The 22,088-nt window shown below is 38.8% G+C and overlaps 1 protein-coding gene and 1 long non-coding RNA gene across 2 annotated transcripts; one reads left to right on the top strand and one right to left on the bottom strand.

Moving 5' to 3' along the window:
• Positions 1 to 3,069: 3,069 nt before the first annotated feature.
• Positions 3,070 to 6,622, bottom strand: LOC124303430 (endocuticle structural glycoprotein SgAbd-2-like). The gene is made up of 3 exons (XM_046760620.1): positions 6,469 to 6,622; positions 6,122 to 6,270; positions 3,070 to 3,757 (listed from the first exon to the last, which is right to left on the bottom strand). Exons 1-3 carry the CDS (start codon positions 6,478 to 6,480, stop codon positions 3,487 to 3,489), a joined length of 432 nt encoding a protein of 143 aa, XP_046616576.1. The 5' UTR covers positions 6,481 to 6,622; the 3' UTR covers positions 3,070 to 3,486.
• Positions 3,672 to 14,836, top strand: LOC124303438 (uncharacterized). Its single transcript, XR_006907916.1, has 3 exons — positions 3,672 to 3,792; positions 12,010 to 12,266; positions 13,963 to 14,836. It is a non-coding gene; the product is annotated as an uncharacterized LOC124303438 (long non-coding RNA).
• The last annotated feature ends 7,252 nt before the right edge of the window (positions 14,837 to 22,088 follow it).

The raw sequence follows: 22,088 nt of genomic DNA, 5'->3' as shown, positions 1-22,088 counted from the left end.
CGCGAGTCGATCGTCGATAGATAAGATGAGAACAAAACCTATCGGAGGGAGGAAATAATGACGAGATAAAACTAGAATAAAAAATTGTATTTCTGGCGCAAGATCAAACTGTAATGAAATTGTTTTGTACGCGTTGTAGCGCGCAGTTGCACCTTGGCCGAAATATTTCTAGTGGAACGGTAGACCGAGGCGCCGTTTTCCGATTGTATGCAAAATACAGATTTCGTGTGTATCGTTAGAATTTATAACCATAATGGGAAAGGGATTCGGGCCGTGGTGCGTGCGATTCTCACGAGCTATCGCGATTAATATCGTATCGACGTAAAGGATGTTCGGCCGTTTGTCCAAGACCCTCGTGTTTGATAGAAATCGCCGCATGCCGGAGAGATGTAATATCGCAACTCCATAACTGATCGAAAATTTTTAACCGCTGGATACCGTGTTAATTCAAAATATACGCCTGTCAAAGTGAACACGTTTACCTGGAGGAAAGGGATTCGATGTTGCTTGATATTTGTTTGCTCATCGTTAAAATTTATACACTTATGGGTTACAATTTAATTATATAGTAGGGATCGAAATCTCGTCAATTTTCAACGTTAATTACAGGGCCTTAAAATTGGGCAAAAAATATTACGCGTTAAATTTGACCTCCTGCACACCGTGAGGTGAGGTAACGTGTCAAGTTTCAAATCTATTACAGCTGTGCTCTGTTACACAGGTTATACTGATATCGTTACATAAACGATCGTTAATCCTATTTTAGAAACGCTAATTGGCCCTGCCGAAGATCCGATAGTTCCAATCGACCGTATATCATAGAATTTCACACACAGATAAAATCTACGCTTCCTCTACCGAGTTTTAAATTTCATCTGTTGTAGTCACCAGAGAATCGTAGTCAAATACAAGATTCGTTGCAATAAAGATTTAAGTATTGTTTGAATTGCGAGAAAATGTGGTACAAGTAACTAGTCAGTACCGTTTTAGTTACGAATACTAAATTTTCTGGTTACTTCAACGTCAAGTTAATTTATTTAATTTACCATATTATTTTTTTTTCTAGTTGAATAAGGTTGAAAATTGATTTATCCTGGAACCAATGTAAATTTTTTGGTATAATTGGAAAAAAAAGTTGTACAAATGATGATAAAACCGAGCCGAATAGTATCGTGTATCCAGATTTTTTGGTCGAGGTTACAAAACTGATTTTTATTTTGTATTGAAATTTATCGCGGTGTGGGATTTTTAATCTTTTGTTTATCCCTGGAAATTTCCATCTCGCATCTATTTCGAGACGCGTTTGATCCCTCTTGAATATATTTGGAAAAATTCCATTGTTATTTTCATTCTGCGTAATTGAAAGTGACCTGAAAGTCAGCGGTATAAGGAGCGGTGGGGATAACATAATACAGCGTTGACTTTATCGATAGAGTTTGCACTCTGCCCACGGAACAGAAACAATATTCAATAACAACTATTCAAAAACCGGTGTGTTTAAACGTAATTAATGAAGATCATGAGATGAAAAGAGAAATTTTACTTGCAGACCAGCAATTAATTTTACGTAACTCGGTATTTTGGCTACATATCTTCAAATCTCGGTTTAAATGCGTAAATCGTGTCGTCACAAGCAGAGCCTCGGCTGTTTTCCCTTGTATGCCATTGTCTATCTCGAGAAGCGTACGTTCTCCAAAACACAAAATTTACGTAACAATCTTATTCGTCTCTGGTAGAAAAAAATTATGCGACAATTTTTCAACAATGAACGAGTCTAATAAGCCAGTGCAACACTTTTGAGTTGATACGAACGCGGAAGAACAATCAGAGAACGCGAAGTCGAGAATGCCGAGCTTGTCTTAGAAAGAACAATAAATTTGCGCCGCATAACGTGAACTCTTGTGTCTACATTCAAACAAGGATTCCCACGGTCATTATTCACACGTCATATGTTGAAAATCATCCATTGTATGGATTTTTCGCGATAGATCACGAACATGTTTCCATTCGCGGATTAAAATCGTTTCGCTAACAGGTTTGCAAATATTGAAAATCTCTCATGGTGAAACAGCGCCCTGTTTAACGCTGTTGTAGTTTTCACCACGTGCAATGAGAAGACATCAATCATCGTTGTATTAAGGCCTCGTAAATTTTTCTCCGAGAGATGATTAATCGGCAACGGTGAACAATGAATAAGGTTCAAAGACTGCGATTGATTGACTAATTACAAGCAGTACTTTCGAAACTGTAAAATCAGTTCAGACTCGAGAGTAAAAATTGCGAAAACGTTTAATACGAGCGCGATTAAAAGCTGTGAACAAGCTCGCGATCTGGGTGGTTTGTATTATTTGATTTTGTAAAATGTACGTGAATCGCCTGACCGAATGCTGCGTTAGACCCTGACACATTGTTGTGTAATAGGTCTAGGTAAGTGATGATGTCCTGCTTTCACTGGCTCACCTTTATCACGATATTACGATCACTAATATTTCATCGACACGAACCCGGTTTTAGCAAAATTTACATACGCATACAATAGTATATATCCATGTACATAATAATTCCATGGTTTATAGCAATTATACATATTATAGATACGAAATTGGTATTCGACAACCTCTAAGTTTTATCCATTTTATTTACTTTTGTTTATTTTTATTCAGCCACTCCTTGACAAACCACGCCTTGCACCATACTAAATAATGAGCTGTTAAATGCCAATCGTCGCTCTTGGTGTTAATAGATTTTGCTCAATTATGCAAAATTTAACGACCCAGCGCCAGTCGATATGCATAAAAATTGTTATATCAAGTACTAAATCGCGTGTAAAACTGCATTGCGAAGCCAAGTTTTACAGTTTCAACCGAAGGATGCACCGCGTAATTGGCTTCTTGTCTTGACAACTCTCTGAAATTAGCCTCTTTAAAATATTCCCATACTAAACTCAACGATTTATAAATCCAGTCGACTCTTCTACTCCGCTCCATTTTCGACCGTGAAGACAAAATAATCGATGTAAATTACAGGAGAAGAAGGGTGGAAAAAAAAACGTCAGCAACGAGACTCGTATAACTGTAAATAAACTGCATATGCCAGGTTTTTATTCGTGCATGGATACTACAATAATACCAAAAATAATAATAATTATACAATCACTGCACTGGGTTAATCAATGAAAAGAAAATAAGACAGGCGTATAATCCGACGGGGTATATCGTCTAAGATAATGATTGGATAATTTTTTAAATTAGATAACAATTGAATATCGCGGGCTAAACATAGGTGTTATACAGTCGCGCGAATTGCAATAACTGTGGCATCGTTAATTGGTTAATTGGATCGCAAGGGAAAAGGAGGGACGAGAAGGCGGGGGAGGGGGGGGGAGGAGGGGGGTTGGCCTCGGACTTAAAATGTAGGCATAGAGTCGCGATTCGGGGCGATCGGTGCGAGTTCTCGGTTCCTCAATTTCGCTGCAGGCACACCGTATCAGTATCTCCTGTAGGGCGTCTGGGGCTCCGGATGCGCGGCGTTGAAGGCCAGGGATTTCTGGATCGCCCGGGGGATTGGCGGCGGTGTCGGAAGGTGGGCCCCGCTGGGATGGAACCCGGTTTCGTCTGCGTAGTACGTCACTGTTATGGGGGTGCCGTCCGGTGCCGAATAGCTGAACTGGCCTCTGACCACCTCGACTTGGTTGCCGGGTCCGAAGCTCTTCGGTTGTCCCTGCTCGGCGACGGAAATTCCGTTCTCCGTGTCGTAGCTGAAAGATTGAAATGCGGAGAGAATGGAGTAAGGGTGAGTCGAGCTAACGATAAGCCAGATATCTATTTTTCATTTTATAACGAGAGTTTTCGGTGAAACTTGCCGATCTGCGCCGGCTGATAGGCAACACAAGGTACACCGTGTATCTCTGCCTGTTCGAGGTGTAACTAAGATTGCCTATCTGACGGCGTTGAGCGGCAAGTTTCACAGAAAACACCAGAACGTGAGGCTTTTGTTACGGGAAACGGATTTAATTTTTATTCGAAGAAACTTTTTGTCAAACTAGTTTGTCTAATGAGCACATCAATTTTTTATAGAAACAAGATAAGATTTTACCGTTGATTCAAGTCAACATTTTTTTATGCGGAGTGGATGAGCTTTCTAATTATCGGTTCGGAAAATGATACTAGATAATTGAGCTGCTGCTAGCATTCTGATTTTTCGGATTTTCATTGGAGAGAAAAATTATGCAGTCGGATAAAATGTTATCCCTTTATCCGATTCCGTTCAAGGATATATATGATCGACGCGATGCGACGGTTTACGCAACGCCATTATGAATCCCAACGATTATCCTGTAACGAAAGCCTCGAGGCGTGGCTTCCGTGCAATATTTTCTCAATGCATCGCAACGAAGTAATAAAGAATATTTAAATACTTCACAATCCGAACGGCCCAAGATTTCTTGGATTTCATAATCAATTCTCCCCAATTTTTTTTTTTTTTTTTTTTTGCACCAAGTTGAATTAAAATTTTTCATCATCTAATTCCGACAAATTGAATAGAAAAATTATCACCTGCACTCAGGGTAGGAATCAGTGAATGCAGAATATATAAACGGTAATTTGTAAAGTGCGGATTTTGAAATAATTGGCCAACTAGAATATCGCGCGCGGGCTGCAACCAGCTTCCAAAAATAGCCAGCGATAAATTTAATCCTCTCTCCGCACCGTGCCGCCGATATCCATGCGTAATTGCCGGTCATTCGCTGTCAATTACGGCAGATGATTGCCGGTAATAAAGCCGTCGGAATTTATAATCGCGATCCGAGGATTCGACAAGTGACTAATCCAAGTCGAGGATTCGATTGGCGGTTGTTTTTACCGACCGAGGATCGAACTGGGTACCCGATTGACGCCTGATTAAAATCGTGCTAGCCAGCTAATCGGACGGAGACGAGAAAAACCTCCCGTAGGTCAAGGTCCTCGGATTAGACGGACAAAGGATGTCCCAGTTTTAATTACGGAAACGTGTGGGCCACATGGTCGGGCTAATTATGTCGTATTGCGCAAGTGTTGCGAACCGCTGTATAATGCCTGTATACATGTACTGCAGCCTCACGGCGTATTATTTCAACGATTAAAATCAGAGGTAATTATCCACCGTTCCTGCATGCTTGTGTAGCCGTCTCTTTGTTCGGATAGAAAAAAAATGATATATACCGAAGAATTAGGAAATAAAATTCATACCGAAATTTCAACTATCACTTTATCAGTCGTTTCAAAGATAGTTCAGTTATAATGTACTTTTGAAATTGCAATTTTTCCATACCACAATTTTCTCTTTTTATTTACAAAGTCTTTTTGACTAAATCCAGAACGAGAACCAAATCTTACAGTAGCTTCGATCGCCATTTTGAATTTATGGGGAAATTCGTTTTTGTCAAATGACTCGTTCATTTTCAAGTTTTTACTGAAAATCGTTATAACTAAACTTGTAGGAAATTTAATTATCTACAACTTTGGTTTTGATACCGATTCGCGATCGGTATTTTCCTACTTGAACCGTAAATTCGAAATGGTAGTGAAAGCTACCGTAGAATCTGGTCGATACCCCGGATATAGAACACAAAAAGCTCCCCTCCCCTCAGCGATTAGAAAAAGAAAATTATGGTGTCTAAAAATAGCAATCATCGATGTTTTTCGTACACGCCGGTGGAGCTGACGTTCCAAGGATGAGAATAAACCCATCCCATCAAATTCGCCGGACAATTAAAGTATAGGTGCCGATTATAATGGCGTTATACGTAATACCGAGTGAACGACACGTCCTTCGAGTAGGCAAGGTATGAGAATAATTGCGAATCATAAAATGAATCAATTGACGTAAAAAAAAACAAGAAAAAAAAACGAAGAGAAGAAAAGAAATATAATATGAAGCACGAAGAAGCAGAGAATCTTGCGAAACGAATGTCGTTAAACAAAATTAATAACGATAATTCAGACTGGAATGCGGTCCAGGAAAACATAATTAATACCGGATAATACGAGCCCTAAGATTAACAATTTACAACGGCCGTTCGACCTTCGCGTAGTATTATTATTATTATTATTATTATTTTAAATCGAAGTTTGCAATTCACCTGTAAGCGTACGATCCATCCGGAGAACTGTCCTGGTTCTGCTTGAGGATCGCCCAATTTCTACCCCCGTTGGTGTTGTAGTTATACTGAGGGTTGTACCTGTTGTACTGCGCCTGGGCCACCGCCACGAGTCCAAATACCGCTATAATCTGCAACGCGTTAATCGGTGTGATGAGAAATCGGGTATTTACGCGGGTGTGGAAAAAAAATTCCCGTCGAAAAATATAAAAAATAAAAATCCACGGTCACGCGAAACGGTAACGAAAAGAGTAAAAAAAAAAAAAATGGAGTAGGTACAAGATGATACAGGTAGGAGAAAAAAAAAAAAATGGAAATCGTTCACTCACGAAGATCTTCATGATTGCGAAGGGATCCAACCGCGCTGCAGAGCTCAGTGAATCGGGAATTGCTGGTAATTTGATACTCGGTCGAATCGGTAGGCGAGTCCTGCAGGTACTGATGCAAATACGGATGAGTACGATGCGAATTTATACTAACTTGCTGAGCTCGGTTCTTGGTTAATAAGGGGGTACCGTGGGTAACGCGCCCCCTCCGGGTTCGCGAAGAGGGGGCATCGGGCGCCCAAGAAACAACCTCTGAGAGTACCTGCCTGCACCTCGTCTTTCAGCGAACACAATGGGAGGCACAAAGAAGGCAAGGAACTACGCGTGCACACGACCGTCTAATATATATATATATATAACATTTATAACATTTATAACACATGTATACGCACACACACACACATATATATATATATATATGATATATATATATATCCTTTGTACGTATCAATCTGGAATTGCGTTCGCCACGAGTATCATACGTATATTTATATGTGTGTGTAATACCGACATGCATGTATATTACGCAGACAATCTCGGCCGGACAGGTTGCTTAGATTAAAATTCAACACGGATCATCGTCGCAGGGCGTATTCCTTTCACTGCAACGCCGGGCCCTCGTAGTGCAGATGATGGCCTGGATGGACGGATTCCGCACCGATCCGATCCGGTCCGATCCGATGCGCGGGACCGATCGAACTTTAAACTTGCAGCCGCTCGTTTATTGCATGCACTTTCGTATACGTATATACGAGATTCAGATCGCGGTAAATAGAAATGCACGGGTCGCCGGGCACAGGGAATTTGTCGATTTTGTAAAATCGATATTGATTATTGGATTATCGGGAAGGGGGCCTTTGTGATTCTAGTTTGCACTTTTGAATAACAGGTTCGCAGATAAAAGTAAAGAAAGTGCAGAAAACACGGAAAAATATCGATAAAAAATTGTGTTTTATAAATACATGCTCCAGCATCGCACCTTAACCTTAACATGCGACTATTCTCTTGTTTAAACATACAAGGTGGGAGGGTGAGATCTTCTGTATATTTGTTCCCCCGGATGACCCCGAATAAATTTATTTATTGTGTTTCGCTATCTCTTGGCAAGTTCTCAAAATCGATTAAATTTCAATCTTATTGCAAAGTTTTCATTCGCATTATTATTTGTATTATCGAACGCGTTCCTCGCTTAATTACCGATGATAGAAAATGTGGTTAAAAAAAAAAAAAAAAAAAAAAAAAAACAAATAATTGTACGGGTCATTCTCTCATCCTCGTCATAATTATATTCAGTATAACGTTAAACGGTTAAGTCGACGTGTCATTCCGTGTTTGTGAAATTGCAGGTATGAAATCTCTATTGCTCCAACTGCAAATGACGTATTATTCACGCGTTGAAAGGCAGAGGCGCACTGTCGTGTCCCGGCATCGACATCCATCACCTTTGCGGCACTTTACTGTGCGTTCCTCTGAGCGGACGTAAGAATTTTATTCGTAATCTCTGAAGTTGTCGACTTATGAATAAAAAATTACCAAGGAATGCAGAAAGGAATTAATAATCGTAACAGATAAGGCCGCACGTATCCCAACCATATTACATTACAATAATATATTGGTCGAGAGAAAAAGTGTCTCATTATTTTAAGGCGAATATACCTATATATACGTCGTTAAAACAACACCGTAAAAAGTGATTAATTTTCATGCTTGTGCAGGTTACGCGTGTATTATTACCTGTATAACTGGTATAATAGACAAAATCCTCCGCCTCATTACCACATTCCATTGCAATATTTTAAAAACTATAAGCTGGCTTCTTAACCGCGTTGCTCGACGTAACTACTCCGGGGGTCGTAAAATTCTCCCATTTTTGGCCTTATTATGCGAGCTGTACACAGTCAGTTCGTTGCAAAACTGGTCCAAAGCGATTACAATCGTCGAAAGCACCGCCCTGGAACAGCTCTTGCATACAACGTAATATCACACCGAAAAGGGTGACGAGATTAATCGCCCTGCGCTGGAATTAAGGGGCAGAGCTATGATCGAGCCGATAAAGTAGGTACCCACGTTACTTATCAGAAACGATTATTCAGCCGAGTAATCGTCCTGCCTCGTTGTGATCTCTGGTTTGTCACGCGGACGACGGATCGTCTCACGATCAGGTGGAAATACCCGACGAGTCGCAAGCTCAAGTGAGAGCAAGAGTGCGAGGCGTAACGCCCACTCGGCAACTTAATGCAACGCCGTATACGCACGCATGTATGCACGCATGTGTTCGTGTATACGGACACGTGAGTAAAAAGTATTATACGGTAATCGGTGTATGTTGTCACCGCATTGCGGCGTATCGATGGTAATAAATTACGGGGAGTCCGTTGCCGCCAGATAATTTCTGTAAGACGACTCATCATCCGGCTCAATTAATGATGCTGCCGGCGTTGTAGGGAATCGGTCGAGGCGATACGATCATCCTGCCGTGCGTTACACCTCGTCTATGTATTTATGTAACACCATGCAGCTGTCTGTTAAACGTGAGTGTGCTAATTTCTGCATATCGTAACATTTAACGTCTGAGCGATTTATCCTTTCGTTCCTATTTAAATATGTATTTACATATTATTTTGGGATTTGGTTTTTTTTTTTCATCTTTTGTTTTTCTGGTTTCGTTTTACTACAAATATTATTCTATACGGATCTTATAACTTGCCAGAGTCATTTTTATGTTTTTATTTTCTTTACGCTATAACCGCTGATCAAGAGATTCGGAAGAATCGGATAAATTTATCACAGTTTTTGGTGAGTTTTATGGACAAAAAGAGGAAAAAAAAAATAGAATATATTAATACGGTTTGGGGCACCTTTACATATCGTTCTGACTGTGCGTGGGATTAAGTGCCCGATCCATTCAACTAATTGATTTCAATTACTGTTTAACCTCAATTTGTTTCCGTGATGGTTAAGGATTTTTTGTTTTCTGTAATTCCTTCATTAATCACCTAGAAATATGATAGTCTTTGATGTGTCGTGTGCAGCGTTATAATTGCACGGATTGCTCGTATGTGTGATGAGATTTATCTTACTTAGTCAATTTGATTAGAGACGCTTTTTCTGTCATGTTCAGTATATATATATATATATATATTCAGACAATATGTTCCATACTTAAATTTGCGCAAAATCTCTTGACGGGCCCAATCATGAAACTTGACAAGCGAGGAAGCAAATAATAATTCATTCTCACGGATCAGCGACGATTTTGCGTAGGCAAAAAGTGAGCCATGATCTTGATTATGATATAAATTGATCCATGAATTCTTTTGTTTTGAAGATGATCGGAAATGAAGGCCTCGAATTTTGCATCTATTTAATACTCGCCTTTTCGGTTTTTTTCTCTAGCCATAGAGTCCAATTTCTTTCGTGTTGCATAACGGTAAAAGTTTATGAAAAGTTGATGCTGGTTAGAAATAACTTTTCATCTGTTAATTTGTAACAACTAGAATTATTCACTCATCCTCCGTTTTTTACACATATTATATATTTGATACGTTGTGTCTTTCGGGGATGAAAATTTTGACAAATTTGTCTGTTTCTCAATGCATGTAACAATAAATGCGAAGCTGCGCTTTCGAAATCGCGTTCAAATGTATAATACGCAGTATTTTCATACGTATACAGGAAGTTTTGACGTTAACAAAATGTATTTCTGAACGCTACAGCATGATCGCAAAATACAATTCAGTCAGTCTCGTTGATCCTGAGAAATTTTCAAATAATAATTATATGCGGGTGAGACGCGATTGCAACTGTATAACAGGTTTAATAATAAATTAGTGCCCACTTGTGCCGTGTTGCGTTTGGGATTGGCCAATGAACCAAATTCCGCACAAATGGTGTGAATATTAGCGCGATCCCAGCAAAGTGTAATATGCAAAGGCGGTGTTTTATGCAAATGAAATAAAACTTTAGGTGGGACGAAAGCGTTGCGTGGTTCCCTTTCGCCTTTTTCATTGGGTTGCGATAGTCAAAATAAATTGTTCCATTATACAGAGGAGCCGATAGGCAATCGCGTAAAGGTTTCGTTACCGGTATAAATGAGCCGCGGGTCTCGACCCAATTCCAAGGATCTCGAATTCCCCTCCCCCGCCAGAATCTTACACGTTTATTCTTGTGTTATGTTACACGTAAAAAAAATACTCAAAGTAATGCCATGAGAGCGCTGATCGTTCTTCAAAGGAACAAAAGATACCTTGACATTAAAAACTGGATAAAATATTCTTTCCTCATGGCTTTCAGCTCATTGTCAGCCTAAACCACAAACGAATCCATCCTTCTTTCGGTGTAATACAGTGACCTTTCCTTTATTGTTGCGGTTACGTATAGTACGAATTGAAACGTTCTTCTTCGGACATTCCTCGTCGCTTAAGCATCCGGTGTGATACGGTACGTTACGGATTGTGAGAATTACACGAACAAGGTAACGACGAACGATTACATATTTTGTTACACCGCTTTTTGTAAACTATAAATTTTTCGACGGAAAAACGAGGCGTCTGTCAAACTCCACCGATAAAATGTAGGTATGTAAGAAGAATTCAGTCGTGTCGTAATCACTGTCTGGTAAAAGTCCCATCTTCTATCATCATACTAACCGTAAAAATCACTTAAATTTATGTCTGTGGTGAATAATGAATATGTCTTTTAATCTGGTACAGCGTTACATAAGTTTTTGAAAATATTCAAACGCATCCATGGAACCGTTTCTTCACAGTAATTTTCTCAAATAAGAAAACACTCAACTGTGCTTCCAAGTGATACCAGTGAAGAGAGTTCTCTTTGCAATTGTGCAAACGTGATGGCTTATTTTCCGAATAGGTAGAGACTCGAAATTTGAATTCAGACTGCACATATTGACCTGCAAATTCGAAAGTTAACAATAACGAGTTATATGTCGGTTAAAAATAATGACCCGTTGATTTCTTTCGAGTGTCGTATCATTAATCGAAGTGATGGAATTGAAAACAACGTTCCAACATTCGTATAACGACGGCACAGAACTCGTCTGTTACTCGTCAAAAAAAAAAAAAACAACCAAACTTGTTTATTCCTCTACTGAAAATGATCACGTGTTAAATTATAAAACGTTGTGACTGAAATTCACATGTAATTTATTACATTATTCATCTTGTGAATTCGATGTAATATAGTATAAAAAAATCACGTAGTAAATTACAAAAGCACGAATCGTCAGATATCCTAGGACAAAAATCAAACAGTGAAGTATAAATGATCGTTGTATGATTTTCGATCTAGTACATCTAATGATTTGTACTGTTGTAATTTATTATGTGATTTTTTACACATCTGATCGAATTCATGAGATAAATCATGTAATAAATTACACGTGAATTTCAGTCACAACGTTTTATAATTGTACACGCATGATCATTTTCAGTAGATTCACCCTCGACTACTTTTCCTAGTCCTTGAACTTTCAGGATTATGTTACTTTTCAGTATAATGAGCGTACGGTTTCGTACTTTGTAGAACCGATTCCGGAATTGCTGGACCAAGGCTGCTACCGTAGGTATAACGTAACAAAGTCACCTCCGGGCATCGGAGATGGAAAGGTCATCTGCACGCAAGTGGGCACGCATCGCCGCAGAAACCTCTGCCTAACGGCGGCGTAATCGTTTCTCTACGGTACGTGACGGTGATTTTATCAGAGTTAAAACAAGCAGAAGGATTAATCGGACAATGGAGATGCTCCGAGCGCCATCCGGAAGACAACGCCTAATGTCAAGGTGAGGTCAATTTGTGACGTCAGCGAGGTCCCTGTGAAAAAAACGGCGATTCGTCACGACGGATACACGACTTATACAGGGTGGCTCATTTTCATCAATTCAGTCGAATATCTCGAACTGCCAAAACTGTGACTGAAAAACGTTTCGGTCAAAAGTTGTGAAAAAAAATTAGTTAATTAAAAAAATTCTAAAATCTAGACAATTCAAGATAAAAGTTTAAAAAAAAAGAACCTAGTACGATACAGAACTTTCCGTAGTAGACCTTAGGTGGTGGGAGTGTGAGTATCTTTTGATGCGGAATTTGATGCCTTTTCAGATGCCGATGAATTAGAAATACACTGTTCTGTGTAAAAAAAGAAACAAGGTTAAAACTCAAAGCTTGTGATACTCCGTGTCTACATACGGAAAATGTGACACTCTCATCTTCTTTCCCCCTTTGAACCTTGCAATTTTTTCCCGAAAGATTTTTCCTTCACACTTTTGGATTTTGTGATACTTGACTGGATTGATTAAAATTAGACACCCTGTATATAGGGGTTAGGCTTTGGTACTCCCCAATTCTGCAACTAGTATCTCAACCCTAGTACGTCACACCGTAGTAGAATCGCCTAACGGCCAATGGGTGAAATTGGGTGAAATTGACCCGAAACATGATATTTTGGTGAAAAAATGAGGTCTCTGTTTCGCATGAAGAATAGCGCCACGAGGCCCATTTCCACGACTAAGAGACTCTGTGAGAAGTTGAAAAAATGTTTGGGGTGAAATTCACACCACGTGACCTGATAGGCTTAATTTAAGATTCTTCGATTTCACAGTGTAATATATGTTTTGCTTAACGTTTCAACGGCTACTGTGATTTCCATTTGTCATTGTACGATTAAGAGCTTTTAGGAGATTGAATTAATTATAATCAGGTACTCGACTCCAAGGAATTACTCGGTGACTCACTGCCAGCTAACGATGAGAGACTGTAAGAAATAATTAGCAGCGCAGGTATAATTATGTAAGCCAAAATCGATGTTTGAATATTCCAAACTCCATTTCGTTTCAAGTTTCACCACAATTTTCGACACTCAGTGTTTCAATTTCAACGGACTTGCAGTCACCTAGACTCGAAACATTTAGAAAATTGTGGGGTCCGTACCTGATCCAAGTAGGTATATTAGGGGACTTCTGACCCAATCTACCTTATCGACAGAGTACTCGGTCGGTCAGGCAAATTTACCCAGAACCCACTCTTATATATCTACTGATTCATTTTAATGACATTTTGTAACGTATTAGATCAAAATACAGCAAGTAAATATGTGTACTAAAATAAAATATAAAGTTTTGCAACATCCGCTTTACATGACCTTGAAATCTGAAATCATCTATTCTGGATAATCAATTGTTTTTTTTTTTTTTTTTTCGTAATACACATTATATCTCACGGTGGAAATGCGTCAACTCCGTTTACACATTTCGACCACACCACTCTTCGGCAATCAAAATACAGTTTGACAATAATTGGTGATTTCAATCGCCGCTCTTACCAGTCCGTTAGCGTACGTCGACTAATAAACGTTGTTGAAGTACCATTGCGGTTGATATTTACGTTTTTGTCATCCAAGAGCTTCGAGGACGAACGGTATGTTTGAAATTCATGATTTCCAATTGGCTATTATAATTTCCGTTATTCTTTTTGAAAAAACAGAAATTGCTGGGCCAACACATTCACCGATTCGGGGGATACTGACAACGATCAACAGACAGGCAGTGGACGTTAGCCACTGATCTCGGGAAGTTTGAACTCTGAAAATTGGGCCCTTTCATACCTATACACAACGCTGAAGTAGCCGAATTGGCGGTGCTGCCAGAAGGATTGGTGTATGTTTTTGGCAAACCAAATACACAGCGGTAACGGCCTCCATTTACATGTCTGTATATTATATAGACTTGTGTGATTGTGTTACTCTCGTTGATGTTCGAATGAATTAGAGATGTTTCGGCATCTTGATAAAATGATTGATGTTACAATGTGTAGTAATGTAGGCCCGTAAATGTTTAAACATCTGTATTATGCGGCGATGGAGAGTGTCATTCAAGAAATATAAATTAGCGAGACAACGAGATGAGTAAAAATAAAATATACATGTGTACTTGTATTAACAAGGGACAAAGCTTAGCTTAAAATAACTCTTATATATTCTTACAATTTATTAAATACAAGTACATGTATCTATAGTTAGGATTATGTCTATACCACAATGAGATATCTAACACTGTTTACGGATATGTTGTATGTTTATGAAAAATATTGTTTGCTCAAATTCCGTATGAAGATATTTTAACAGAACAATTCAATGGAGGACATTTAATTATAAGACATATGTAGTATGATGTTTGGGGACTAACAAGCTATTGTTAGTTAGTTGATATATGACATGTTATATTAGGTTTGATAAATGTTACTTTAAGATTACGTAACTGTGTCTGATATAGTGTCAGATGCGCCAGCAATTAATCGAATTTATTATTGTAATATTATTCTGCAATTGTGGATATATTGGTCATATTTTTTCTAGACGCATTAATTTGAATTAAAAGTACAGATTCATGCAGCTCACATAGATACTGTCCACACTCACTAAAATTACGCCCTCGAATAAGAAGAAAGGGAATTTCATTGCTCTTGCACAGACACAACAGAATTTAAATAACTTTGACATAGTCAAATTTGAGAATAATTTGAGTATTGTGTGAAGGAAGAACGAGTTCAAATTTTCTTCGCAACAATGTTACCTATGATTCTTCCGTGATGTTCAGTTTATTCGAATGTCGATCGGAACTGCAGTTTGTCGTTCATGATTCTTCCGCGATGTTCAGCTTATTCGAATGTTGAAAGCACAGTTTGTCGGCCAAGATTCTTCTGTGATGTACAACTTATTCAGTTGTTGATCAGAACTGCAGTTTATCGACCATGATTCTTCCGTGATGTTCAGCCAGATTTTAACGTTAGAATTACATTCATGTCACTAATCACAAGTTGCACACATATTATTCAATTTTAAAATCTATATCGACATCAAGGAGTTAAAGAGAAGCAAGTTCAAGCAGTAACTGATGTAATATTCTGTACAAAACATGCAATAAGCAAAAATTGATTATAAAATATTTGCATTCAAGAATTTTCCAATAAAATAGCTGCATGCCGTTCAAAGTTAAACATTGAGAAACAAAGTGGATATCGTTATTTCCGTAGTTTTTTTTAACCAATGTTGTTAGTGACTTATTGGAACTAAATCGTTTAGCGTGAAAAATGTATTCCGCCAGCATCGGATCGAACAACACCCGTTCTGTCGCATCCGTTACGTCAAGTCTGTCCCGAGACGTCATTTAACTTATTCACATTTCAATCTAGAAGCAGGGAACGCTGATAAAAAAAATTTACAGAGTTCATGGTAATTTTCGCTCTGATTGTTCCGTCGTTTATCCAGATTATACATATTTCATGCGCAGCGCTTGATTCGATAATTTCTTGTAGCGTTGCATCAATATCTACTTCTCGTACGTCATGCGCAACGTAATCATAAAATCCGGGTCCAATTTTTCCATTGAGCAACAAAGCTTCTATCAGCTCGCGGGTACATGGAATTTGCATATCAGCGTGGTAGTAAATATAAATCTCTGAGTAACCGAAGACTACGTTTATTGAATTAAACTTTGCAGTCGCGTCTTTGAACCATATTATATCTCTTTTGTTTGTAGGTTCCTGCATTTCGAGGTTCCTTATTATTTCTATTTTTAAATTACTTGATTCCTTGAAGAACGATTTTTCAGTCTTCCGATCGCTGCTATTACTTAATCTTTTGTGTATAATCTGTAACTGTGTGAGTGAAAAACGATGGTTAAGTCAATGAACATATATCATACGTATAAAGGTATATATATATACATATATATGTCAAGGATAATGAAATGAATAACGAGGAGGATTATCACCGCTTTCTTCTATTCGGTCTCCAGAGAAACTACGAAAAAGATCAATAACAGATTAAAACATTGAACATTTTGAATCTTGTGATTAACGTAGAATTTTGAAAAAGCTTTGTTCAATAAGTTAAGTTTCGTTTTATCTTGTGAAAGAATAAAAAGGTGGTTCAACATGCGTCCCACACGCAAGACACAAAGTTCACGAGTGATATCTGGCCATTCTCCGACATATATATATATTCTTATTAAGAATTATAGGTATACGTGCAAAATGTAATGGGTAAAAAATATGTGAGAATTACTATGAAGATGTGAAGCTCTTATTGTTTAATCATGTGCTCAACAAATCTGACAAGACTTGAGAATGCTTTTTACATTCGAGCGTATGCCTTACTGTTAGTTGTGATTGGCTGGCGTTGTTGGTTCATCTGACTTCAGTGATAGATCACGTGTTGAACGTTGAATTGATGTAAAAATTAATAAAAAAGTGAATTTGGACGTCCCGGAAGTCACCGCATCTTATTGTGTAACTCCCTCCAAGAATTGCAATTTCGAATTCAACCGAATCTTATTTGCGTCAATGTGGGAAAAGTGTTTGATCCTGAATGTGTATCGTAAAACGCAGTATCTATAATGAACTAGATATTCGTATATCAATCTTACCTGATAGATCACGATCGTCGGTTTACAATCGACGTGTTGATTTGAACTACTCGTCGTACTGAATGGTAAATAAATTATCGTCTGAGAAAACGATTTCCAAGAACTGGGTGGCTGCCTCGAGCGGAAGCTCGCCGATGGTGATGGACACTGAGCTGCGAGTGCTACTCCATCCCTTATTTATACGAGATTCTCAGAGGATGGAAGAGTTATGTTTCAGCGTTGTTGAAGCCCGTTCTACGTAATATACGTATCTCGTGGAAATGATTGTCTCATATTTTGACGCGCTTGCAAATTTCTAGAAATACCATCTGATACGGTATTGAATTAGTACTTGCATAATCCAGGCTCGCCCAGACCGAGGCTGCGGCTAACAAAAGGAATTATCGCTCGTAATGCTGGAACTCGATAGTTTGAATGTATTTGAATGGCCCTTTCTAGCAATAATAGTTCCTTGGCATCCAATGGGTGTCGAATTTGAAGGCTACTGGCACTGAGAATCGTGATGGAAAATAATTTAATTCGCATTCAGGAAAAATGAAAAAAAAAAAACAATTCCTTGCGACGAGTCCGATCAATTTTTTACGATAGGAATGGTTCAAGAAATGGAGCCCAAATATTTTGTAATCTGGCTGGCGTTTTGAATCAGCTGAATCGATTTAGGTCTTAAGGTGCACGCAGAAACTTTTCGTATCAAAAATTCACGCACCGACTACAGGCAATTTTTGGGCACCTTGTATATTACGATGATATTTCTTGGTACGAAGAATAGGAAAATATGATGTTCTTATAGTGAATAATATTATTAAAAGACTATCTTTTTATATTCTTCGTACTGAGAAATATCGCCAAGATGTACAAATTGTCTACGAATCACCGGTCAGTAAGGAAATTCTTCTTGCGAAAAGTTTCTCTGTGAATTATTGAACCCTTGATAACCAGTTTATTGGAAAACGGATGCTAGAAATCGATTCAAAGACGGAGAGTGATTGAACCCATGAAATAAGGAAACAGTAAAGCAATCCCGTCAAATCTTTGGGCTTACTATGACGATTAGTTGGAATGCTGAAAAAATGTAGGTACACGCTATGCCGACGTAAATGAGCGCCGCGCGATCCTACTGATAAAATGAAATTACGTAATTTTCAACGGGAGAAGTTCGGATATCCGTGGTTTTATCTGTTTCTTGGTGAGTGCGAATGAAAGGGATATATTACTTTCAATAAAATACCATAGATTAATGAAATGTGGGTAGAATATCAATGAGATACTGCTGATTCGACCATTGCATAACAAGCGATATATGAGTAAACGTTGGAACTAATGGCGTTTATGAAAGCTTATCGACGATTGTACTCAATCCGGCGCAAAGCTCTGTTATGTATTCGAAGAATGGAAACAAGGGCGTCCGCTGATGACGATCGATAACAGAGTTTGGAAGGATTTTAGGAACTATGACGCGGTTTAGAGGGTGAGTGTGAGTTTCTGGTGGTCCAATTAGTCATGAAAGGGTCATACGAATCGAATCTGAGACCTAAAATTTTTTGGCCGAAAAAAAGGTAAGGCTAACCCCTTTGTATTTTTGGCGAAAATTTTCGCGATGTTGAAAAGTGCTTGAACAAAATCTTTCGTGTTTTATTCCTACGTAATTTTGCGAGAGAAATCGATTGGGCGTAGTCCGAATACGGTGCGAGCAGCAAATAAGAAGTTACAGCCAAAAAACCAAAACCTGTGTTTTTGACATTTTTCGGCTGGTGCTCTTTTCTTCGTAATTTCTCTCCTGTTGATCTCACGCTCTTTTCGCTGTGTTTTCTGAGTTCCTGGTGGTCCAATTGGTCATGAAAGGGTCGTACAAATCAAATCTGAGACCTAAAATTTTCTGGCCGAAAAAAGGTAAGGCTAACCCCTTTGTATTTTTGGCGAAAATTCTCGCGATGCTGAAAGTGCTTAAATAAATTCTTTCATGTACTATTCCGACCTAATTTTGCGAGAGAAATCGATTGAACTGAAAATTGCTACGAAAAACCATAAAAAATCATTCGAAGACGTTACAATTTTCTACGAATTCACTCCAATCCTATAAGATTTCACAGAAATTTGGAACTCTCGAAGGAATCAACTTCTTCGGATTCCAAGTACTATTCCTTCTTTTTTGAAATTCAATACCACTCGTTTATATTATAATCCTCCCTCTAGTTTATTGAATGTTAAACAATAACAGTTTTCCGTGAATTTCTATCAAATGAGGAACTTTCATGAAGCAATTTTTCTAATGACGAAATAACTTATGTAACATCTATGATGTCTGGCGAAATTGCCAAACAATACACAAATAAAACATTTATCAATAAGTAAAATTGATTCCCTCAACCATCGCACGAGAGATTTTGTCATGAATATATGACTTTTTACGTGTGTATCAATAAGTGCTATGAATGAAAAATTCCTAATATTTTAAACATTATTACCTGCATTTCTTCTCTGCCAGATATTTATTCTCCATCAGATTAACGCGGATGGGTAAAGTACAATATGAAAAAAACATTTGCGTTTTATTGTATCGGTATAGGGAATACGTGTTACGAGTGCTGACTTCAACCCTGATTTTCTAGTAAATGCATGAAACAATTGTGTTAAAAATTTGTAAAGATATGAATCGTTATACAAATGAAAAGTTTTGAAAAAATCGAGCTCGATTACACACCACAGAGCTTACCGTAGTAATACCTTAATTTTATTTCGCAGTAAACAGATAATTCGGGCATGAATCCAAACTAATTCAAATCAGCTTCACTTCATTTTCCAGAATTCATTTATTTTTCAGTTAATTCTCATTATTTCAGTTAGAACTTTTAGTAGTTCAGTTAATGCTTATTAATTCAGTTATTTCGTATTAATTCAATTAATTTTCATTAATTCAGGTGCATTATAATGAATTCACAAACCTATCGACACGACAATTCACCGAGTTATTTCCCTCTCGGGCTGCACGGTAGGGTTTTCTTCAACGTGATTCGTAAATAGGAGGATTATGGGAAGTTGTGGGATGAATAGTACTGACCAGATCAAGGAGAGTATTTTGAAAAATTATATTTTATTACAAAAAAAAATATTTAATAGAAATTAAATGTGGGTTGGTTCCCCTCCCCCCCTCCCCTCCCCCTCTCCGCCCCCTGCGGTTTCCCCGACCACCTCCTCGACGGCTGCGGTGTCGGTTTCGGCGGCTGCCTTCCCCTCGAGGAACGGGACCGCCGGTGGCCATAGCGGCTGCCACCACCACCCGGACGGCCTCCGTGATCCGTTCCTATCAACAACCAAATACATAATTGTGATCCAATGTCACGAGCATATTTGACCGATGAGCAGCTATTCTATATGAAATTATAAAATACGAAAACAGTGAAAAGTAAAACTGTTTCGCCACGGCAATGACAGTATACAGCGGTTCACACGCAGCGAGGGTATAACATCCCAACTCCTTGGGCAATAAAAATGTGTCAGAAACATATGGTATGCTTCGCGAAGATATCTACTGACGGACATCGTTGCATTATACTGGCTAGTGCATAGTTTTTGAAAATTACACAATTAAACCACTTTTTAATTCTTAGACAGACTCTTTCAATAACTGCAAAAAAAAAAAAATTGGAAACAATCAAACATGTAGTTGGGGACGTACCTCTAGCGTTGGGCCAGCCGCGCGATCAGGCCTCGCCGCCCAGGAGGCAGCAGGTGAGGGGGGCGGAACCACCATCGTCGGGGACTGGAGTGGCGGCGGTGGCGGCTGTACAGGGGCCGCCATCAACAGCCCCTGTCGCTCGTCGTACAGTTCCGGAATCTAGGCAAAGAAAATGCATAAGCACACGCGTAATTCTGTACGAAAACACAAGATTACTTACCGGCGTTAGGGGCTGTTGAGGCGCCTGCCGCCATCCATACCACTGGGGCGGCGCGTAGCCCCAGTGGTATACCGGACGTGGGGGATTCCGGGTGACCCCACACGCCACCCCCGGCTGTTGTAGCGGGACCGGGGGCCTCAGCCGCATATTCACACCACCGGGCCATTGTGGTTGCGCCTCAACGAGCGGAGGTGCTGGCTGGTTGGGATCCACCCGAATCCCCGCTGGATTTACAATCCCTTCTTGATTGTTATTTGCTAAAAAATAAAGTTCGCAAAATTAGTACATATGCTTTGCTAGTGCGGCAGTTGCCAGGTGTTTAGGTATACATACGGTACTTGGAAATACAGAAAAATATATCGCTCACGAATAATATAATTCATTCAAAATCTTGGTTCCGAATTCACAGCCTATATGTATACCGGATCGCGATGGCCACTCAGCTTAAAATAATCGATGCATCGGTTAATCGAGTAGAAAAAAAATTATGGAATAAGACTCGATTGAATCGGTAATAATTTATCGATTAATCGATCATTTGATATTTTATTGAAATTGTGCATTCGAATCCCTAATTTAGTGCGGTTTATAAATATTCTCGAGCTGCTGAAGCTGAATAGAGGGTGGCTCAAAAAAACAAAAAAAAAAACAAACAGAAAAATTAACGCCCCAATTCGAAACCTGAATAAACTAAGATCGCGTTTCTCTATCCGCAAGATCTTTTTGAAGCGAAGCTTTCCAAATCAAAGCTCTTACGCACGTTTGTAATGGGGATCTAACTCAAGAAAAGTGAAACCTCAGAAAGGGAAGTTGCAACGCGTATTGCTGCTGTGAGTAAAGCGAACCAGAGTACTAGAGAAGGTAACTGCGAAAGTTTCAGTGTAATCGGGTTATAAATATTATAACTATGAATGATTTTATAAAAAAACGCTCGGTGCGCGAGCGGCTTGTACAGCGTTCGTGCGCTGCGGTAACGGAATATTACGCGTTATTCGCAAATTTTGTTAACACTGCGATGGTACGTTGCAAAGTTTATTGTCATTTAATTATTTACAATGTTTATGTGTATCGTTGATCGTACCCACGTACCATTCGTCTCGCCGTTAATTATTTTCAGACATGTGTGAAAATCAACATTTGTCACATGTTAATAAATATTTAACAACAGAGAGCGTAGAATAGGTATGCGAAAAAAATGATTAACGAGTACAAAATTTTTGATTTCGATAATTTCGCCGTGGATTTCGACGTAAAAAATGTTGAATTTCACAATGAAAACAGTGGGACG

This window comes from Neodiprion virginianus, chromosome 1 (assembly GCF_021901495.1).
Source record: "Neodiprion virginianus isolate iyNeoVirg1 chromosome 1, iyNeoVirg1.1, whole genome shotgun sequence".
NCBI classification, from domain to species: domain Eukaryota; kingdom Metazoa; phylum Arthropoda; class Insecta; order Hymenoptera; family Diprionidae; genus Neodiprion; species Neodiprion virginianus.
This window is presented reverse-complemented; position numbering and strand designations above follow the sequence as displayed.

What these genes read in the sequence shown, in the direction of transcription:
- LOC124303430 (XM_046760620.1), bottom strand. An exon ending in GATGGATCGTACGCTTACAG is followed by an intron (nt 3,758 to 6,121) that starts GTGAATTGCAAA and finishes TCAATCTTTCAG; the next exon opens with CTACGACACGGAGAACGGAA.